This window comes from Aquila chrysaetos, chromosome 15, assembly GCF_900496995.4.
Source record: "Aquila chrysaetos chrysaetos chromosome 15, bAquChr1.4, whole genome shotgun sequence".
Lineage (NCBI taxonomy): Eukaryota > Metazoa > Chordata > Aves > Accipitriformes > Accipitridae > Aquila > Aquila chrysaetos.
The window spans coordinates 1,145,173-1,160,391 of record NC_044018.1 but is presented as its reverse complement, the minus strand read 5'-3'; the positions used below and the strand labels follow the sequence as shown (position 1 = coordinate 1,160,391).

Here is a 15,219-nt window from a genome sequence, read left to right as displayed (position 1 = left end):
ACTGGTTGTTTGAAATGCTCAACATTTACAGTATTTGTCTCTGACTTCAACACTACTTTTATCTGACCCCTGTAGCACATGAGAAATACCTCATGCAGCAGCTCCCCTGAAGTCTCATTCCTTATACCCCTCTGGGGAAAATCAGGATAAGAAATACCACCCGGTCTGGGTCTGCAGCCCTCATCCAGAGCCCCCGATGCCAAGGAAAAGGCTCCCTGTCTGCGGAGCAGCTGCTGTGTAACTCGGTGCATTTCCATCTGGTTAACCCATCTCTCAGGAGCTGTTTCCCATGGAGACTGAGTTCTATAGCACACTTGGAAATACAGCTACTTCTGATCTTCTTGGCTATCAAAACCCTGGTGTTTTAATTAAAAAATGAAAACTCAGCCTCCCCCCTTTTCTTAATCCTTTATAAGCTGCTTCCTATACTCAGCATAAAGGAAAAGTGTAATTGCATGTAACCCTTTGTGCTAACAATAAGCAATTAGCTATGAAAAGACGAGTGGTATGATTAGGAGGAGAAAGGAGGTGACTTCTCCTGTGGGGGTAGAGGGAATGAAACCAATAAAAGTACAAGGAACACAGTGCTGAGGTGGGAGAAAAAAATGGAGGGGGTGCAGACCCAGGGTGCAAAAATAATTTCAGGGTTGGAGAAAACAGCTCCAGCTGTTCTCTTGGTTTATCAGGCTGAGAAGTTGCCTGATTAAAGTCCATAGGACCCACCAAAGGAAGAAAATCCCATATTTTTAAGAAAGAGCCTTCAGTATCACAGAGGGAGAGAGGAAAATCAATGGATGACAATTAAATACCTGCAACTTCTTGATGTTGAAAATGATGAGGTTCTTAGAACAAACTAACCTAGGACTGAGGAGGTACCTGGATTGCCTGGTGCCTTGCAGCCTGGCCAGGAGCTTGGTGTAGCTGCATAGAACGTCAAAGCAAATAGTCTGCTACCCTTCACCTCTTTATAAGCTGTGTGCTTCTAACCGGAGGCACCTGGAGGAGAAACGACCTTCCCCAGCTGGTGCCTGATGTGCTGGATAACCTGCGCTCATTACCTCCCCTCCGAGGACCTCATGTCTACGTCTCCTCTGTGTCATGGCAGCTCTGCTGGAGTTGTTTTAGTTGGTATCCACAGAGTGCTCTGGAAAGCATAAATACTGACTGTTGTCTATTGCTACAAAATTGGGGCAGCCTGGGCAAGGCAGATTTTACAGGAGTGCAGATCTCCCTTGGATAAGGCAATAAATCCCGCCATGTTCTGCACACCACAAGCCATATGGATGCACATGCACAAATCCTGCATTTCTAGTGCTTGCTGTGAGCAGAAATGCCATGTCCCCCTCTTTCCCCTGCATTTCTGGGACATCGTCTTAGTCCCAGGTCACCCCTGTTCAAACCAGAGCTGGGAGGTGAGGGTATGTGTTTGCATTTTGGGCTTTCATCAGGATTTCGAATCCCTTCTCCCATGCAGCATCCATTGCAACTTCAGAGACAACTCACCTTCATAAATTCCCTCTCCAAACTGCTTGCTCCCAGCCTCTGCTCCAGCAAGAGGGTAAATTTGGACTGAGGGAGCCTCGAGAAGAGAGAATCCAGAGGGCAACGCCTGGGATATTTTGCATGGAGAAATGTTAGTGGCAATATAGATCTGGAATAGCTCCTGATGGGCAGCAGAGTCAGCCCTCCTGGAGAGGTGACCCACTTTCTCCTGGACTCAAAAGATGCTGATTTTTTTAGTAGGCGTAGGGGTGGACCACAGCCAGTGAGGGCTGTTGCAGGAGGAGAGAGGGACTCAAAAATGATCAGACATATTGAGAAGGCAGAGGTGGGCAGGTATGGAAAGCCACTGCCCATCAGATGAGATGGGATAACTGGCCATCTGCACTCCTTGCCCTTTGAGATGCAAAGAAAAAGGTTTTGCTTGGAAGCAACATGTTCCTCACATTAAGCAAACTCGAAGACAAATCATGTGCAAGGGTTGCAAAAATCACCTCCAGAATTAGGAAAGAAAGCAACATCCGTATGTCCCCTCTTGGCAAGCCTCGTCTCTCTCCACTCCTTCAAACCTGTGATTTTAAAGGCATGTTTCCTCTGCAAAGGCACCTGAGCAAGTCCTGGCATTGCATTATCTCTGGAAGGGCTGCTGGCAAGCACGGCACAGATGCTCAAGGTGCTGTAATGCAGCACAGCTCCATTTTTGCAAGACGCCGAGCTGGCACCAGGGACCCCTCCTGCAGACCGTGCTCCCCGAGGGTCCTACCCCAGCGCAACCACCCCACCTCCAAACCCACCCTGGGGTGACCACACTGCGGACACATCGGTGTGAAGCGTCTCCAGCTCCAGACATCAGCCCCCGGCTCTGGCTGAAGGGAGAGGAGCATCTTCACTGCTGTCCTTTCTTGGAAAGCAGTTTCCAGGCATAACTTCATCTTTCTGTAATCAAAGGCAAAGGAAGGGTTGAAAATTGTTTTCCTTTTTCTGGGCTGACTGCAAAACATCACTGGCAGCTTCCAGCCAGCCCTAATAAAACTATTGACTTGCCTTAGCAAAGAGATTAAAAGAGCCAGGAACTGTAAAGCCAGGAGGGATATGACGATCGTGTTGTCTGGCCTCCTACAAGAGAAGCTCTGGGATGTCTCAGAATTTGTTATTATCTCCAGTGGTGAAAAAAACCCAACCAAATAAAAATGATTTTAAATTGTCCAGTGACAGAGCAATCCACCAGCCCTTTTGTGAATCATTCCTCTCGTTAATTTTCTATACTGTTAAATTGAGAAGTTTTTTTCCAGTGTGAATTTCTCTTGGTTTCAGCTTACACCTACTAGTTCCCCTTCAAACAAGTGATGACTTTATTCAGCCCAAACCAAAATCTTTCAGTTTATTACACCCATAATTTTTCATTGCTTTTAAAGGATTTTTCAACTTTTAAATACAGTTTTAAAATGAGATTTCAAAATCAAGTGTTGCACAACAGCATTGAGGTGGTTTGAAAAATGTGAAAAATTAATGTTTCGACATGGATTTTTGTCTCTCCTTTGCATTTGCTTTTTTAAACAATCCGAAACAGCTTGGTGAGGTCAGCACACTGTGGCAAATCATTTTGATTGACTCAAATTTGTATTTTGCCATATGAAGAATAAAATCAGTCAAAACCTTCCACAAAGCTCTGTTTCCAGCTGGGTTTGAGTCACCCCTTAGCTGTCATTTGCTAAATGCACAGAATCCTTCCAGGCCATATCTTGTATTTTCCAGCCTCTCATCATCCCTTTGACAAGCTGCAGTTGGAGCGAGTGAGGATGCTGTACCTTCTCATAAACATGTAGTTGAAAAAAGGAAGATTTTGTAATAAATTTTCCTGCTCTGGCTTGTTAGCCTTTTCGTTTTGTCCTTGCATCCAAAATCGATTGCCTTTGCATCAAATATAACTTATAATTTCTCCGTGGAAGCTGAGTGGAGGTGGAGAATGGTTTTTGCTTTTGCTTTGATCTTTGTAGCAGCTGTTTGCTTTTCAAAATAGATATGTTTTTAGGAGAGAGATTTTTCTGGCTGCTTTGTCCAAAGCAGTGGTTTTACAAGGACTTTGGTCGTCAGGGCAAAGATAGTGCCAGCAGCTCTTTGCAGCAAGATGAATTCGCACATATTTGATTGGGTTTTAAATCCAGAGAAATATTTTGGGGGGGGGGGAAACGTTTGGGAGCTCCAACCCTGAATTTGCTGCAGCAGTGAGGTGCAATCTTGGATAGGTAAGTGGGGAATGACCATGTAGAAGAGGGAGAGGACCTTACTTTTACTTAGTTCATCCAGAAGAAGCTTTAGATGAAGCTTGGACAGATCCAGTACCAGTGCCAGGTCCCTTCCCGTCCCTGACCCCCAGCCAGGGTGGTCGTGGCCAGGCTGGGAGACCCCCTCCCCAAACCAGGATCCATCCAAACCTTCCCAGGGACGCCCATCCCTTGCCAAATCCTGCCCTGCCTGGGCATGGGATGGGGCCAGGCAGGAGCAAGGCACCATGCATCCGTGGGGCTTGGCAGCCCAGCACTTAACAGCAGGGCACAAATTCTTAACAAGGTGATGCACCACAGGGAAAAACCCACCAACATGACATGCCTTCATCTGCTCATGGTGCCTTCGGCTGCTTGAAGGGTTGGTCTGCTGTTCAGGGCTTTTTATATCTCTCGTATCTGATGTAGCTGGTCTGGGACACACCAGCAACTCCAAGTGAATCAGGTCCCTGAGCAGGAAGGAGGCTGCAGCACCGTGCCCGAGTTGGGTTGGACCACCTCTTGAAGCCAAAGACCTGCACTCCATCTCATGCACTAGGAAAGAAGAGACTTTGGGGTCAGTAAGGCTCAGAGATTGAGCCAGCTGACACAACAGCTCTTCCTGCCTTTCAGATTTTGCAGGACCTTCCTCCCTCCCTGTGCTGCCCTGGGGGGCTGATCGTGTCTTCCTTGTGTGTTGCAGACCAGCATCTCCATAGAGATCAGGTACCAGGCTCTGGACGGGACAGTGGGTGCGTGGAATGACAAGGAGTTCTTGGAGACCCCCAGCGTGCACTCAGAAGGGGATGGCAGGTACCCCTTAGAGACAGACAGCCTCCTCTCTGGCCACCGGCAGGGCTCAGACGTCTCTCCAGGCAAATCCAACCAGCAGTCCGCAGAGAGGAGCTTCAGAAGGTAATGTGAAGCTCAGCACTTGAAATGTGTGATGGCAGCAGGGACGGGGAGGGCTTGGCTTGTCGTGAAAGGGCAGCATTGCCCCAGTGCTCCTCTAAGGTACATCACGTCTCCTGGCCCTCAGAAGACCTATTACCACAGCTCAAGGTGAGGATAGGCTGTAAGCATCCACCCACTGGTGCCAGCAGGTCCCACCACGCCAGCCCAGCACAGAGCTAAGTCTTCCAGCAAGCACTGAGGTTTGTGGCACACGGCAGATGCTAGAGATCAAATGTGATTAGGTACAGATTCAGAGAGTATTAAGGGTCTGGCTGTTGGTCAGGCCTCATATTGGATGGGATTAGAGCCATGCGTGGGGTGTAGAGCCATATGTGGGGTCTTGCACCTCGATGGGGCTCGTGGTTCCCCCAGAACTGACCTGCAGGTGTGCCGAGGGGCGAGTGCAGCTGCAGCCAGGGGCAGGGGGAGGAGGGCATGTCGGCCACCAAACCATACCGGTGCGGATGCTTCTGGGGTGGAAGGTGACCATGACAGTGCCTCTGACCTGTGTCTGCATGCTGGGGGCCAGTACGAGTGTGCACATCCCATGGCAAGGCAGGTGCCACAGCAGGGGCTGGAGGAGAAACCATGGATGCTGTGGCACGGGTGGAGGGAATGAGCCCTGGCACCTCTCTTGGCACTCAGACAGGCACTTAGCTTCACCAAGACATTATCAAAGCTCCCTCCACGGCGGTCTGTCAAGGCTTATGTACCTCACCAGGCTGAAATGAAATCCCATACCAAAGGCAGTGCCTGGGCAGGTAAGCCCTGTTTGGATTAGCTGAGGGACCCCTCACCCTGTGATGGCAGGGGACACCTCCAGTTCTTCTAAGGGACGCTGTTACCAGCCTTCTATTCATTTAAGGGACCTTAGCATCACTGTTGTGTCTTTCTAAGCTCATGGGACCTAACGCTGGATGAAAACAAGCCCAGGGACCATATTCTTGTTTTGTGACCCAAAGCTGCTGTAATGAGTTGCAAATCCAGCCTGGTGACTGGGATGGGTGGAGAGGGCTCAGGACTGGGGACGCTGCAGCTGGCGGTCCATTGGGATGAAGTGCAAGCTGGAACCAGTTCTACGATAAGCTGTTGCTTATGGATGCTCAGGGCTCAGCCCTGGCTGGGAGGAACAGCCCCTTCACCACCTCATATGCAGCCAGGAGGGCAAGGCATGGACGAACACTGCGGCCCCAGTGATGCTGGGCCAGATTCAGCCCACCGCATCACAGGTGCTCTGAACCCCGTGCTCAAATCATCACCCAGCTCATCAGACAACAGAGTTTTGCAAGTGTAAACCCACTTGTGTATAAATAAATTGGCTCCACAGGCTGCTAAGCCAGATTTTTCAGGCAGCTTTACATAGTTTATGTAGTTGTGTTGTCCACAGTAGTGACTTTGTCTGTCGGTCTCCCCTCCAGTAGCTCCTGAACCCATTGGCCTCTTCCAGTTGGAAGAGTGGAGACATCAAAGTCCTGAACTTGCTAAAAGTCTTGTGGAAAGAGATAAACTGGTAGAAGAGAGAGACCCTATAAGTGGGACAGGTGGAGGGTGCAGGCAGCCCAGGCAGAGCTGGGTCCTCACGTCACCCAGCCCTCTCCTGGGATGAGCACAGCCCCTGTCCGAGGGCTGTAAAGTGCTGGTGGATCGAAGAAGGACAGCCCTTGTGTTTCCAAATCCACATGGGAGCCCAGCCTGGAGGTGTGAATCCAAACATACCCCTAGGAATCGGCTGCTTTTTTAATACCATTTACATCTCAGGCGCCGCTGCAGCCATACATCCCCCATGCTGGGTTTATGCAATTGTGTTCTGAAGTAGCATTTGCTTTCTGTCTGGGTTTAGCACTTTATTGAGGCCATATAAGGGCAAAATTTCTTTCTCCCCACGGTGTGAGATTGAGGGACGAAATCTCCAGTCGCTCGCATCACTCCTAGGCAGTTAATTAACCATGTGAATTGGGCTGAAACCTGTGGATTTTCAAGCAAATTGAAAGTGCAGATTCGTTTCCCGGCTCAGTGGACCGTGAGGTTGCTGAACAGGGAAGATGCTGAAGGATTTAAAAGGGGGATGGCAGGGCAGTGTACCAGGCACAGCCCGGCTTGCAGAGTGGGTTTCAGTCTGTCTGTCAGCCCCGTATATCGGGAAATCAGCATCCTGCCTGCGCCACGTGGACTTTGGAGGCGCGGGCAGCATGATGTGAACGTGACTTGAGATGTAATTAATGCCGCGTGGCTGATGCATCATCACCTGCAGCAGGCAGTCGGATGAATCGAGGCTCTGGATTAGGTCTCCAGGGACTGTAACATAAGTCTAAGATGACCAGCTCGGCTGGAGGGTGAGGACAGCCACATTTAGCCTGACAGATCCCACCCTGGGGCAGTTTTAAAGAGGAGATGTGTGGTTTGCTGAGCACCCCTGCCCCGGCGCACAGAGCTGCATTGTGGCTGAAGGCTGCCGAGCTGCGCTGGCTGCATGCAGACAGTGCCGAGCAGAAGGACTTTTTGAGGTTGGTTCGTACGTGGTTGGTGAAAAATCCTTCCTGTTGGAGAGCTGAAGTAAATGCAACAGTTGTTTATAAACAGGCAGCGGGGACATGTAGAGGTTAAATATCACTGTGGCATCTGCAAATGGTACTGTGGCACTGATCCTTGCACTGCCTTTCCCCCACAGGTCAGCGTCTCCGAGCAGGGGGGAGAGTGGCTCCTGGTGGTCACAGCTTGGTGAAAGTCCCTTGATACTTGGCTTCAGTTTCTCCTTCAGATCCATGATGCTTTAGAAAAAAATCCCTTTGGACATAGGGCTTACGCTGAGCAATACACAACTGTTTTAAAGGAGGAGAGGGAGGAGAATTCCTCAGCAGACACACCAAAAAAGCAAGGCATGCTAGTCCCGCTGTCCCAAATAAGTTTGCGTGTGGACAATTCAACTAAAACTGGTTTCATCTGCTGCTTTTGTCCCAAGGAGATTCCCCATGTCCTCTGATTTGGAGTCTTGTCCCACAGCAGATCATTCTGAGCGCAGGGGGCTGTCAGGCTCGGCTGTGCCTTGCTGCCCTGCACTCCCCTCTGCCAGCCCCAAGGGCTGTGGTCATTAATGTCACCACCACTACTGTTAAAAATACCAGGGAGGGAAAGCGCTGATGTTTTCCGTGTCACCACCCTTGCAGGATGGAAGAGGACGAGATGTATTACCACAGTGAAGATGAACTTCTGGGAGAGGGGGACACCCTTAGCCAGGGATCCCTCAACACGAGGTAGGGAGCCAGTCAGCACCCACTCGTGCTGGTGGCAGTGGGGTTTGCAGTGCTGTGTTGCTACTGCCTTGTCCCTACGGATGTCCCACAGGCATTGCCCCTGGATTCCCATTTCTTGGCTGCAGGAGAGCTGGTGGGGAGAAACGATGGAGCAGCTGGAAAAGCATCCTTGGAAAGGATGCTCCAGAGGTGTGCTGGGATCCAGGGTGGAGAAAGGGCCTTGGGGTGAGGCTGTAACTGGGGTACCGCCTCGCCTTTGAGGCCCCCTTCCTTCTCCAGGTCCCACCATACACCAGGCACAGCTGTCCCCAGAACCAGAGATCAGCCATGTCCAGTGCATGGGGAGGAGCTCCTTGTGATGTGCATGAAGATCCGATTTCTGTTTGCAGTGGCTTTTCTTGCAGTGCAGTGCTGTAAGTTGTTGCCCACCGTGTGCCAGGAAGAGTTTGGAAGGAGCTGCAGCAAAGAGAAGTTCAGGTAAAACCCAGGGGCCAACCCAACGCCTCTGAGAGCAGCTCGGCCAAAGGAAGGAGCATTCCGGGGAGGAATCCTCAATTCATGTGGGTCCAGTGATGGCAGAAAGCACATGAGGGTGGTTCTTCCTACACCCGGCGCTTCTGGGGAGCTCATTTCTCGTAGCAGCTTCCCATGCAGCCTGTTGCCGAGTGCCTCAAGCTTCACTAGTGTGAAGACACCGACTCTCCGTCATGGGAATTTATGGCCACATCTGTACTGGTAAACACGTCTGTCAAGTCTCATTAATTAGACAGTGCCAGGCCAAGCATCTGAACTGCCCATAATCTTAATAAATTATTAGGACAGTCTCTGAGAAGGTTTTGGGTACCTAGCACTGACCCGAATGATCCCCAGGCAGGGTCAGGAGGTACATCAGCCATGGCCCAGTACCAAAGGGCAGATTAGGGATTGCCCATCCAAACCCTTTCTTTGGATGGGAAGCATTAGCGTGGGTGCGATGCGTGCCGGGCAGTTTGGCTTCCAATTGTGCCCTTGAACATTTTACGTCGTAGTGTAGAGGTTCGTGGCTGTAGCACGTGCCCAGTGAGCAGGGCACTCCAGAAGCATGTCTGTTCCTGCAAGTGCCCCAGGCTGTAGATGTCTCTGGGATGTCTGGGTGCCTGGAGATGGAGGGACAATCAAAATGCTCTGACAAGGGTGCTGGATGCCTGGGAGTCCCCCAAAAGCTCAAATGCCACTCGGGCCAAGTCGAGGTGTGGGAGCCATCACTCCATGAGTTGGATGGGGCATGGCTGTGCAATGCCTTCAGCTTTCTGCGGGTACCATGGCTCAGTGTGGGGACTGAGATGGGCAGCCCTGCTGTGCCACACCGACCTTTGGACCTGACCAGACCAAGGCAGCCAAGTTCAAAGCCAAGCCCAGCTCCCACCTTGCCTTTGAGGGTTGGGTTTGGGATAAGCTGCTCATCTTTTTGACACAGGACAGCCAAAAATCAAATTTCTGCAAGGTGGCAGTGAGACATGTAGGAATAAGGGGAGAGAAATCCCAGGTCTGACTGGGAAGGAGTTCAGCTCCCATCCCTGGAGATGCTTAAGTACAAGCTGGATGCACATCTGAGGAACAGCTTGGGCCGAGCTGATCCCTCTTGGGGAAGAAGTTGGACTTGAAATCTTCTTGGCAGCCCCTTTGCCTGTAATTCTGTGTGTCTTCACAGTCTCTTTCCATCCTCTGTGTCCCCCTGGGGGGTCTTTGAATCCAAATTAAGGCAGTGGAAAGATCTCCCTGGATTTCTACAGGCTTTCTGTCAGCGTCGTCTCCATCACAAAGCTGTTTACCTCCTCCCCTGGCTCATTAGGGACATTATTTTGTTATTCAGCTGATTCCCTCTCCTGAGGGGATGCAGAAGGGGGGAAACAAACAGACCTTGAAATGGGAAAAGCAGCAGCAACAACAAGGAATATATAAATAGCGCTGGGCTTGCCAAGCACTTCTCAGCCATTCACTTGCAGCCTAATAGAGGTGCCAGCGATGCTGGCGAGACACATGTTGGAAACCTGTGCCGGCAGTGGGGATTATATCAGAGTTATCTGGAGCCAGGCTCAGTCCCTGTGCTGTCAGGAGAAGACACACACCTTGGAGGGAAATACCATATTTGCTCTTGTAACTCCTCCATGCCCAGAGCAACGACTTCAGTTCATAGAAGACATTTGCACAAGGTGAATTCTCTTGTTTTCTGGACAAAATCTCAGTAGAGGGAGTGAGATGGGGGAGAAACAAGTTCATACGGGGTAAATCAATGGTCCAAATAGAAGCACAGGTGAGGGTTGGGCTCTGAGACAGTAAAAGGCAGAAAAAACTGCAAGTGCCATCACAATTCACTGTTTCAGTCAAAGAGGTGCCCAAATCCCTTGGCCCTGCTGGGCAGGGATTGAGGAATGGTCTCTGAGCGTCGCTGTGGCTGGATGCTGCAGAACAGAGAGATCAAGCAAGGTCCCTCTGCTGCCAGCATCCTTCATCACTCCCAGCACCCCTCTCCTGCCAACACCTCTGTTTGCCTGGCTAAGCCAACAGCCAGGTTAGGGCACAGATCCACCAGGCAAAAAGAGTCAAGCAGTAAATAAATAAACACTCCAGGCTTTTATTTATATCTTTTTCAAAACTGGATCGCTTCCAGTTCACAGTGGGACCACAAGCTGATCACCAAAGGAGCTGGCTCCAAACCTTACACCACCTTTGCTGTTGATCCATAGCCTGAAACTCACTGAACTTCTGCCTGGCCTCAGACTTTGCATTTTTGCACAGAAGCTCAGACCTGCGTGCAGGCAGATGTGGAGGTCTGGCCAGGTTACTAGCCAGGGTCACCTCCCTGTGGTCACTTAGAGGTGGGGACATCCTTATGCCCAGGGGCTGCCCAGGCTGCCCAGGGAGGTATCCAGCACTCCAGGGAAAGCTGGTGGGGATGTTACAGCACTGAGCTGTTACGCAGCAGCGAGCAAGGGATGCCAGATTTGTCTTCCCTTTGCCAGTCTGTGCTTTATCTCCCTCAGCAAAGCAAGACCTGAAAGCCCTGCCCCAGTGCGTGGTGCGCAGGGGCCGCTCTGCCCTCAGTAGTAGGAACAAATCCTTCAGGGATGGCCATTTGCTCCCCATAAAGTCCCAGCAGGATTCCTGGCAAGAAAGTACAGATGCAAAGCTCTTTTTCTATTTTTCCTCCGTGACAAGGAAAAGTACCCAAGGGCCTGGAGCACCTCCCCAGCTCCCTGCTAATGATTCAGGCAGAGACAAATACAACACCAAGAAATAAGGCTGCAGTCAATAGACCTGCAGGAAGCAGTTTGTTGGAGGCTGCTGCCTCACTGAAAATATTCTTCTTAAAACACAGCTATGCTTCCACATGGCTTGACCCTTGCCTGCTGATGGATCCCTTGGGAGCCTGGGCTCATCCTCTGGTTGTACGCATAGTGCTTTCATGCAGTGTCAGCATCATTATTGGTGCTTAACTTTGCCAAGACCATGAACCAGTTGGTATTTGCATAGTCCAACTCCACCTCTGTTTTTTTTCCACCCCCTGGAACAGCTTTTAATTTTTGCCATCCAAATATGCGATGTCTTTTCTAAGCTACCTTCCCAGGCTCCCTCAAAGTTAAATGGAGAGCAGTGGGGCATCTTCACAGGCTGTTTGTCCCCCCCGTACCCAAGCTCAAGGCAAGTGGAGGATCCGCCATCCACTCTGCCTCTGCTTCACCAGTCAATGGCGGGGAACCTAGATGAGAGGTTTACTCTCCACCTAAAGTTTAAATGTCTCAAAGTTAGCGAGACAATTCCCAGCTCAGAAGTGCCTGCAGACAGTCCAAGTTGGCATTTTAAGGCATTGCAAGAACTGCTTTTATTATTCCACTAACTGGAACTGTAAGCTTGAGTATTTATTAAAGACAGGCCATTAGTCCCTTACTTCTGTTATACTTGAATGTTAGATCTGTTACCAAAATTAGCAAGACTTTTAATTAGCCGAGTCCCACAGGGTGCTAATCATGATCTCTCTATGACACTTCTTCATATGGGCTCCAGAGAGAGCTCCTGCGCTCCTGACACTCCATGGACCAAAGGAGTGGTGGGTGGAACAGATGGGTCCCTGTGGGCCATCGTGGCTGGAGCATCCTCCCCAGGCACAGCATGGTCAGCTCCAGTTTTTTCTGATAGCTCTAATTATTTTGACAGCTCTTGTTATTTTGGCAGCCAGGAGCAAGGACTCCTGGTGCTCTGCATTTTCCCTCCAGCAGAGGAGGTGGGCTGATGGGCTCCTCTAGACCTCATTGCTCTCTGCAGCTTCTTGAGGAGGGGACGTGGAAAGGGAGGTGCTGAGCTCTTCTTTCTGGGATCCAGGGACAGGACGCCTGGGAATGGTTCAAAGCTGCATCAGGGAAGGTTCAGACTGGATATTAGGAAGCATTTCCTTACCAAGAGGGTGTTCAAACCCTGGAACAGGCTCCCTGGAGAGGTGGTCAATGCCCCAAGCCTGTCAGTGCTTAAGAGGCATTTGGACAATGCCCTTAATAATATGTTTTAACTTCTGGTCAGCCCTGAATTGGTCAGGCAGTTGGACCAGATGATTATCGTAGGTCCCTTCCAACTGAAATAGTTCTGTTCTGTTTTGTTCTGTTCTGTTCTATTCTATTCTATTCTATTCTATTCCATTCTGCCTTTGGCTTGGCTGGGGCCAAGGGCTCTGTCTGCATAGCAGGGCAGAAGACGAGAGCTGGACCGTGATCATCCACCCCAGGATGCCCAGGCAGGACCACCCCCTGGTCGGTCTGGATGGGTCCTGGCTGGGAGGGAAGAGGTTCCCACTGGCAGGCTGGGGTCCGTGCTTGTGGGAGTCACGGGGGAGTGAGTATGTGAAGAAAAAGTTAGAGAGAGGGAGATGGCAGCAGTTGAGCAAACCTGTTTGAATGAGGCAGGTTTTTCAGGGGTAACGGGGCTAGCTGTGTCCGTGCAAGCATGCAGCAGGAAGGGGAAGATGCAGGAAATATTGGTACACTCTGCCCCATCCCCGGGTGGGGGAGCGTTTAGCCGCCTCCCCCCTCCCCAAACCTGCACTGCGATCAATCCCCTTACAGATTGCACCTCTGAAGGTGTTAATGGCATTTTACCATTGACCGTGTTTTCAGTGAGCTCCCCTGGTGCCAGGAGGATTTTGCATGGGAGGACACAATGCTCGGAGAAATGTCTGGAGCACTGTGCAAAGCTGAGCCTGGCTTGGGCTGTAGCAAACCTGTGCTAGAGTTTACCATGAATCAAACAAGGGAAAGAAAAGATGTTCCACATTCAGGCTTTTGAAAAGAATCACTTTGATGTGAACCATCTTTTTGAATCAAAGAAAAGGACTCATTTTGTTTAAATTTTTTTTTTGTTCGTGTGAACAAAAATGTCCTGGCTCCTCTGGAAGGTCTTTACTTTTCCATCAGCTACAGATCCCAGACCCAAGACAAAATTGCACCAAAAGAATAAAAAGAAGAGAAAGCTTTGGTGTTGCCAGCTCTGCATTTCAAACCCAGGTTTCAGTGTGGCTGGGGAGGGCTCCCGCTAGACCCTCTCCTGGCCATCCTTATCCCCCCATCCCTTTCCCAGCGGCTGTGCCGAGAGTATCGCAGACCCGAGCATGCCCCAGGGTGTCCTTCCTCCAGCCCAAGGAACCCCCTGGACTCTCTGTCTTGCACAGAAGATGGACAGTTTGCACCAGGGCAGCTGGACCAGGGTGCAGACAGCTGGATCTGGGCTCAGGAGCAGGCAGAGGAGCGGGGGGCAAGGACAAGAGAAGGGGGATTAACAAGGCATGGCCCCTTCTGTCCCTGAATGTCCCAGGAGCAGCCTAAGGGATCATGGGCCAAGCCAGTCTACAGCTCTGGGGACATGGAATCATAGAATCACAGAATGGTTTGGGTGGGAAAGGACCTGTCAAGGTCATCTAGTCCAACGCCCCTCCGACGGGCAGGGACATCTTCAACTAGACCAGGTTGCTCAGAGCCCCGTCCAACCTGACCTTGAATGGTTCCAGGGGTGGGGCATCCACCACCTCTCTGGGCAACCTGGGCCAGTGTCTCACCACCCTCATCATAAAAAATGTCTTCCTTATATCTAGTCTGAATCTCCACTCTTTTAGTTTAAAACCATTACCCCTTGTCCTATCACTACAGGCCCTACTAAAAAGTCTGTCCTGAGACATGGGGACCTGGTTTAACTCCCATCTTTGCCAATGACCATTCCTATGATCTCAGGCATCTTCCTTCCTTGCTCAGCCTTTCTTCCACCCCACTCCCGGCTTTGAGACCTGATGCTCTCCTTTTCCCCTGGTCAGCCCGCTGGGACTCAGACACAGACATCCCTGAGATGGCTCAGCCTAGAGATCATGCATCTTTGGCACATCTGCTAGCAGAGGTACGGCCCTCTCCAGCCCCAGCAGAGCCAGCACGGTCCAGGGCAGCCCTGCCACCTTCCCATGGAGCAGAGCAGTGTCCCAGCCTGCAAATCTTCATCAAGGATTTTGGGGATTGTGCTCTAGGGCTTCACCTCATGCTGCCAGTACCAGGGGAACCAGGTCCATATGCATCAGCAAAGGGTCCGCATGCTGCATTCGATCCAGCTCCTGCAGAGCCACACGGATGTCTCTGCACCAGGTTCCCGCCATGCAGGTGACCAGTGCTACAGCAGATCAAAGCCCTACTAAAGCTGAAACCCAGCGGTAATTCCGTGCTGACCAGTTCTGACTGCTCATCTTTTCCCACGTGGGCTGCCTCTGTGTTCTTCATGGGGTTTGGGTGGCCGGGCAGGCTGGCAGCCGGTTGGAGATGAGACAAGGAGAAGGCAGCTGATACCAGTGAGGAGGAGGAAAGCCATTAGCACCCCAGCTGAAAAAGCCCCCAGCAAGATGGTCTCACACATCAAAGTGCACTAAAGCAACATGGTTTGGGGAGAAACAGCCTTAACTGCAGAGACGCCACGCTGGGCTCTGGCTCCTACCCCTCAGGAGCAATCTGGTCCCTGTGAGCGCAGCTCAGCACACAGGAGCAGCCGAGAAAGCAGGCTGTGTGCTGGGAACACGGGACTTGGGACAAAAAAGGGAAAAGCAGCTGGTAATTCATCTTCCCTCCTTCCAGGCAGCCTCACACAGGGTACAGCACCAACCCAGCAAAGTTTTTTCCAGCATAAGCATCTTTTATTCACCCCAAGCAGAAAGGAGGAGGGGAGGAAGGAGGCCGGGGTGTAGGGAACCAGTT

General features: G+C 51.0%; 1 protein-coding gene across 4 annotated transcripts in view; it reads left to right on the top strand.

The window, feature by feature from the left end:
• Positions 1–15,219, top strand: part of OTOF (otoferlin) — a 108,240-nt gene that overhangs the window by 38,286 nt on the left and 54,735 nt on the right. For 2 of the 4 annotated variants that reach the window (XM_030036842.2, XM_030036841.2), the window contains exon 5: positions 4,468–4,679. In XM_030036842.2, the coding sequence (XP_029892702.1) occupies positions 4,468–4,679 (212 nt within the window). Of the gene's footprint in view, positions 1–4,467; positions 4,680–7,882; positions 7,970–8,060; positions 8,195–8,358; positions 8,447–15,219 lie in introns of all 4 variants that reach the window. The other 2 variants (XM_030036843.2, XM_041128749.1) reach the window with 2 other exon arrangements.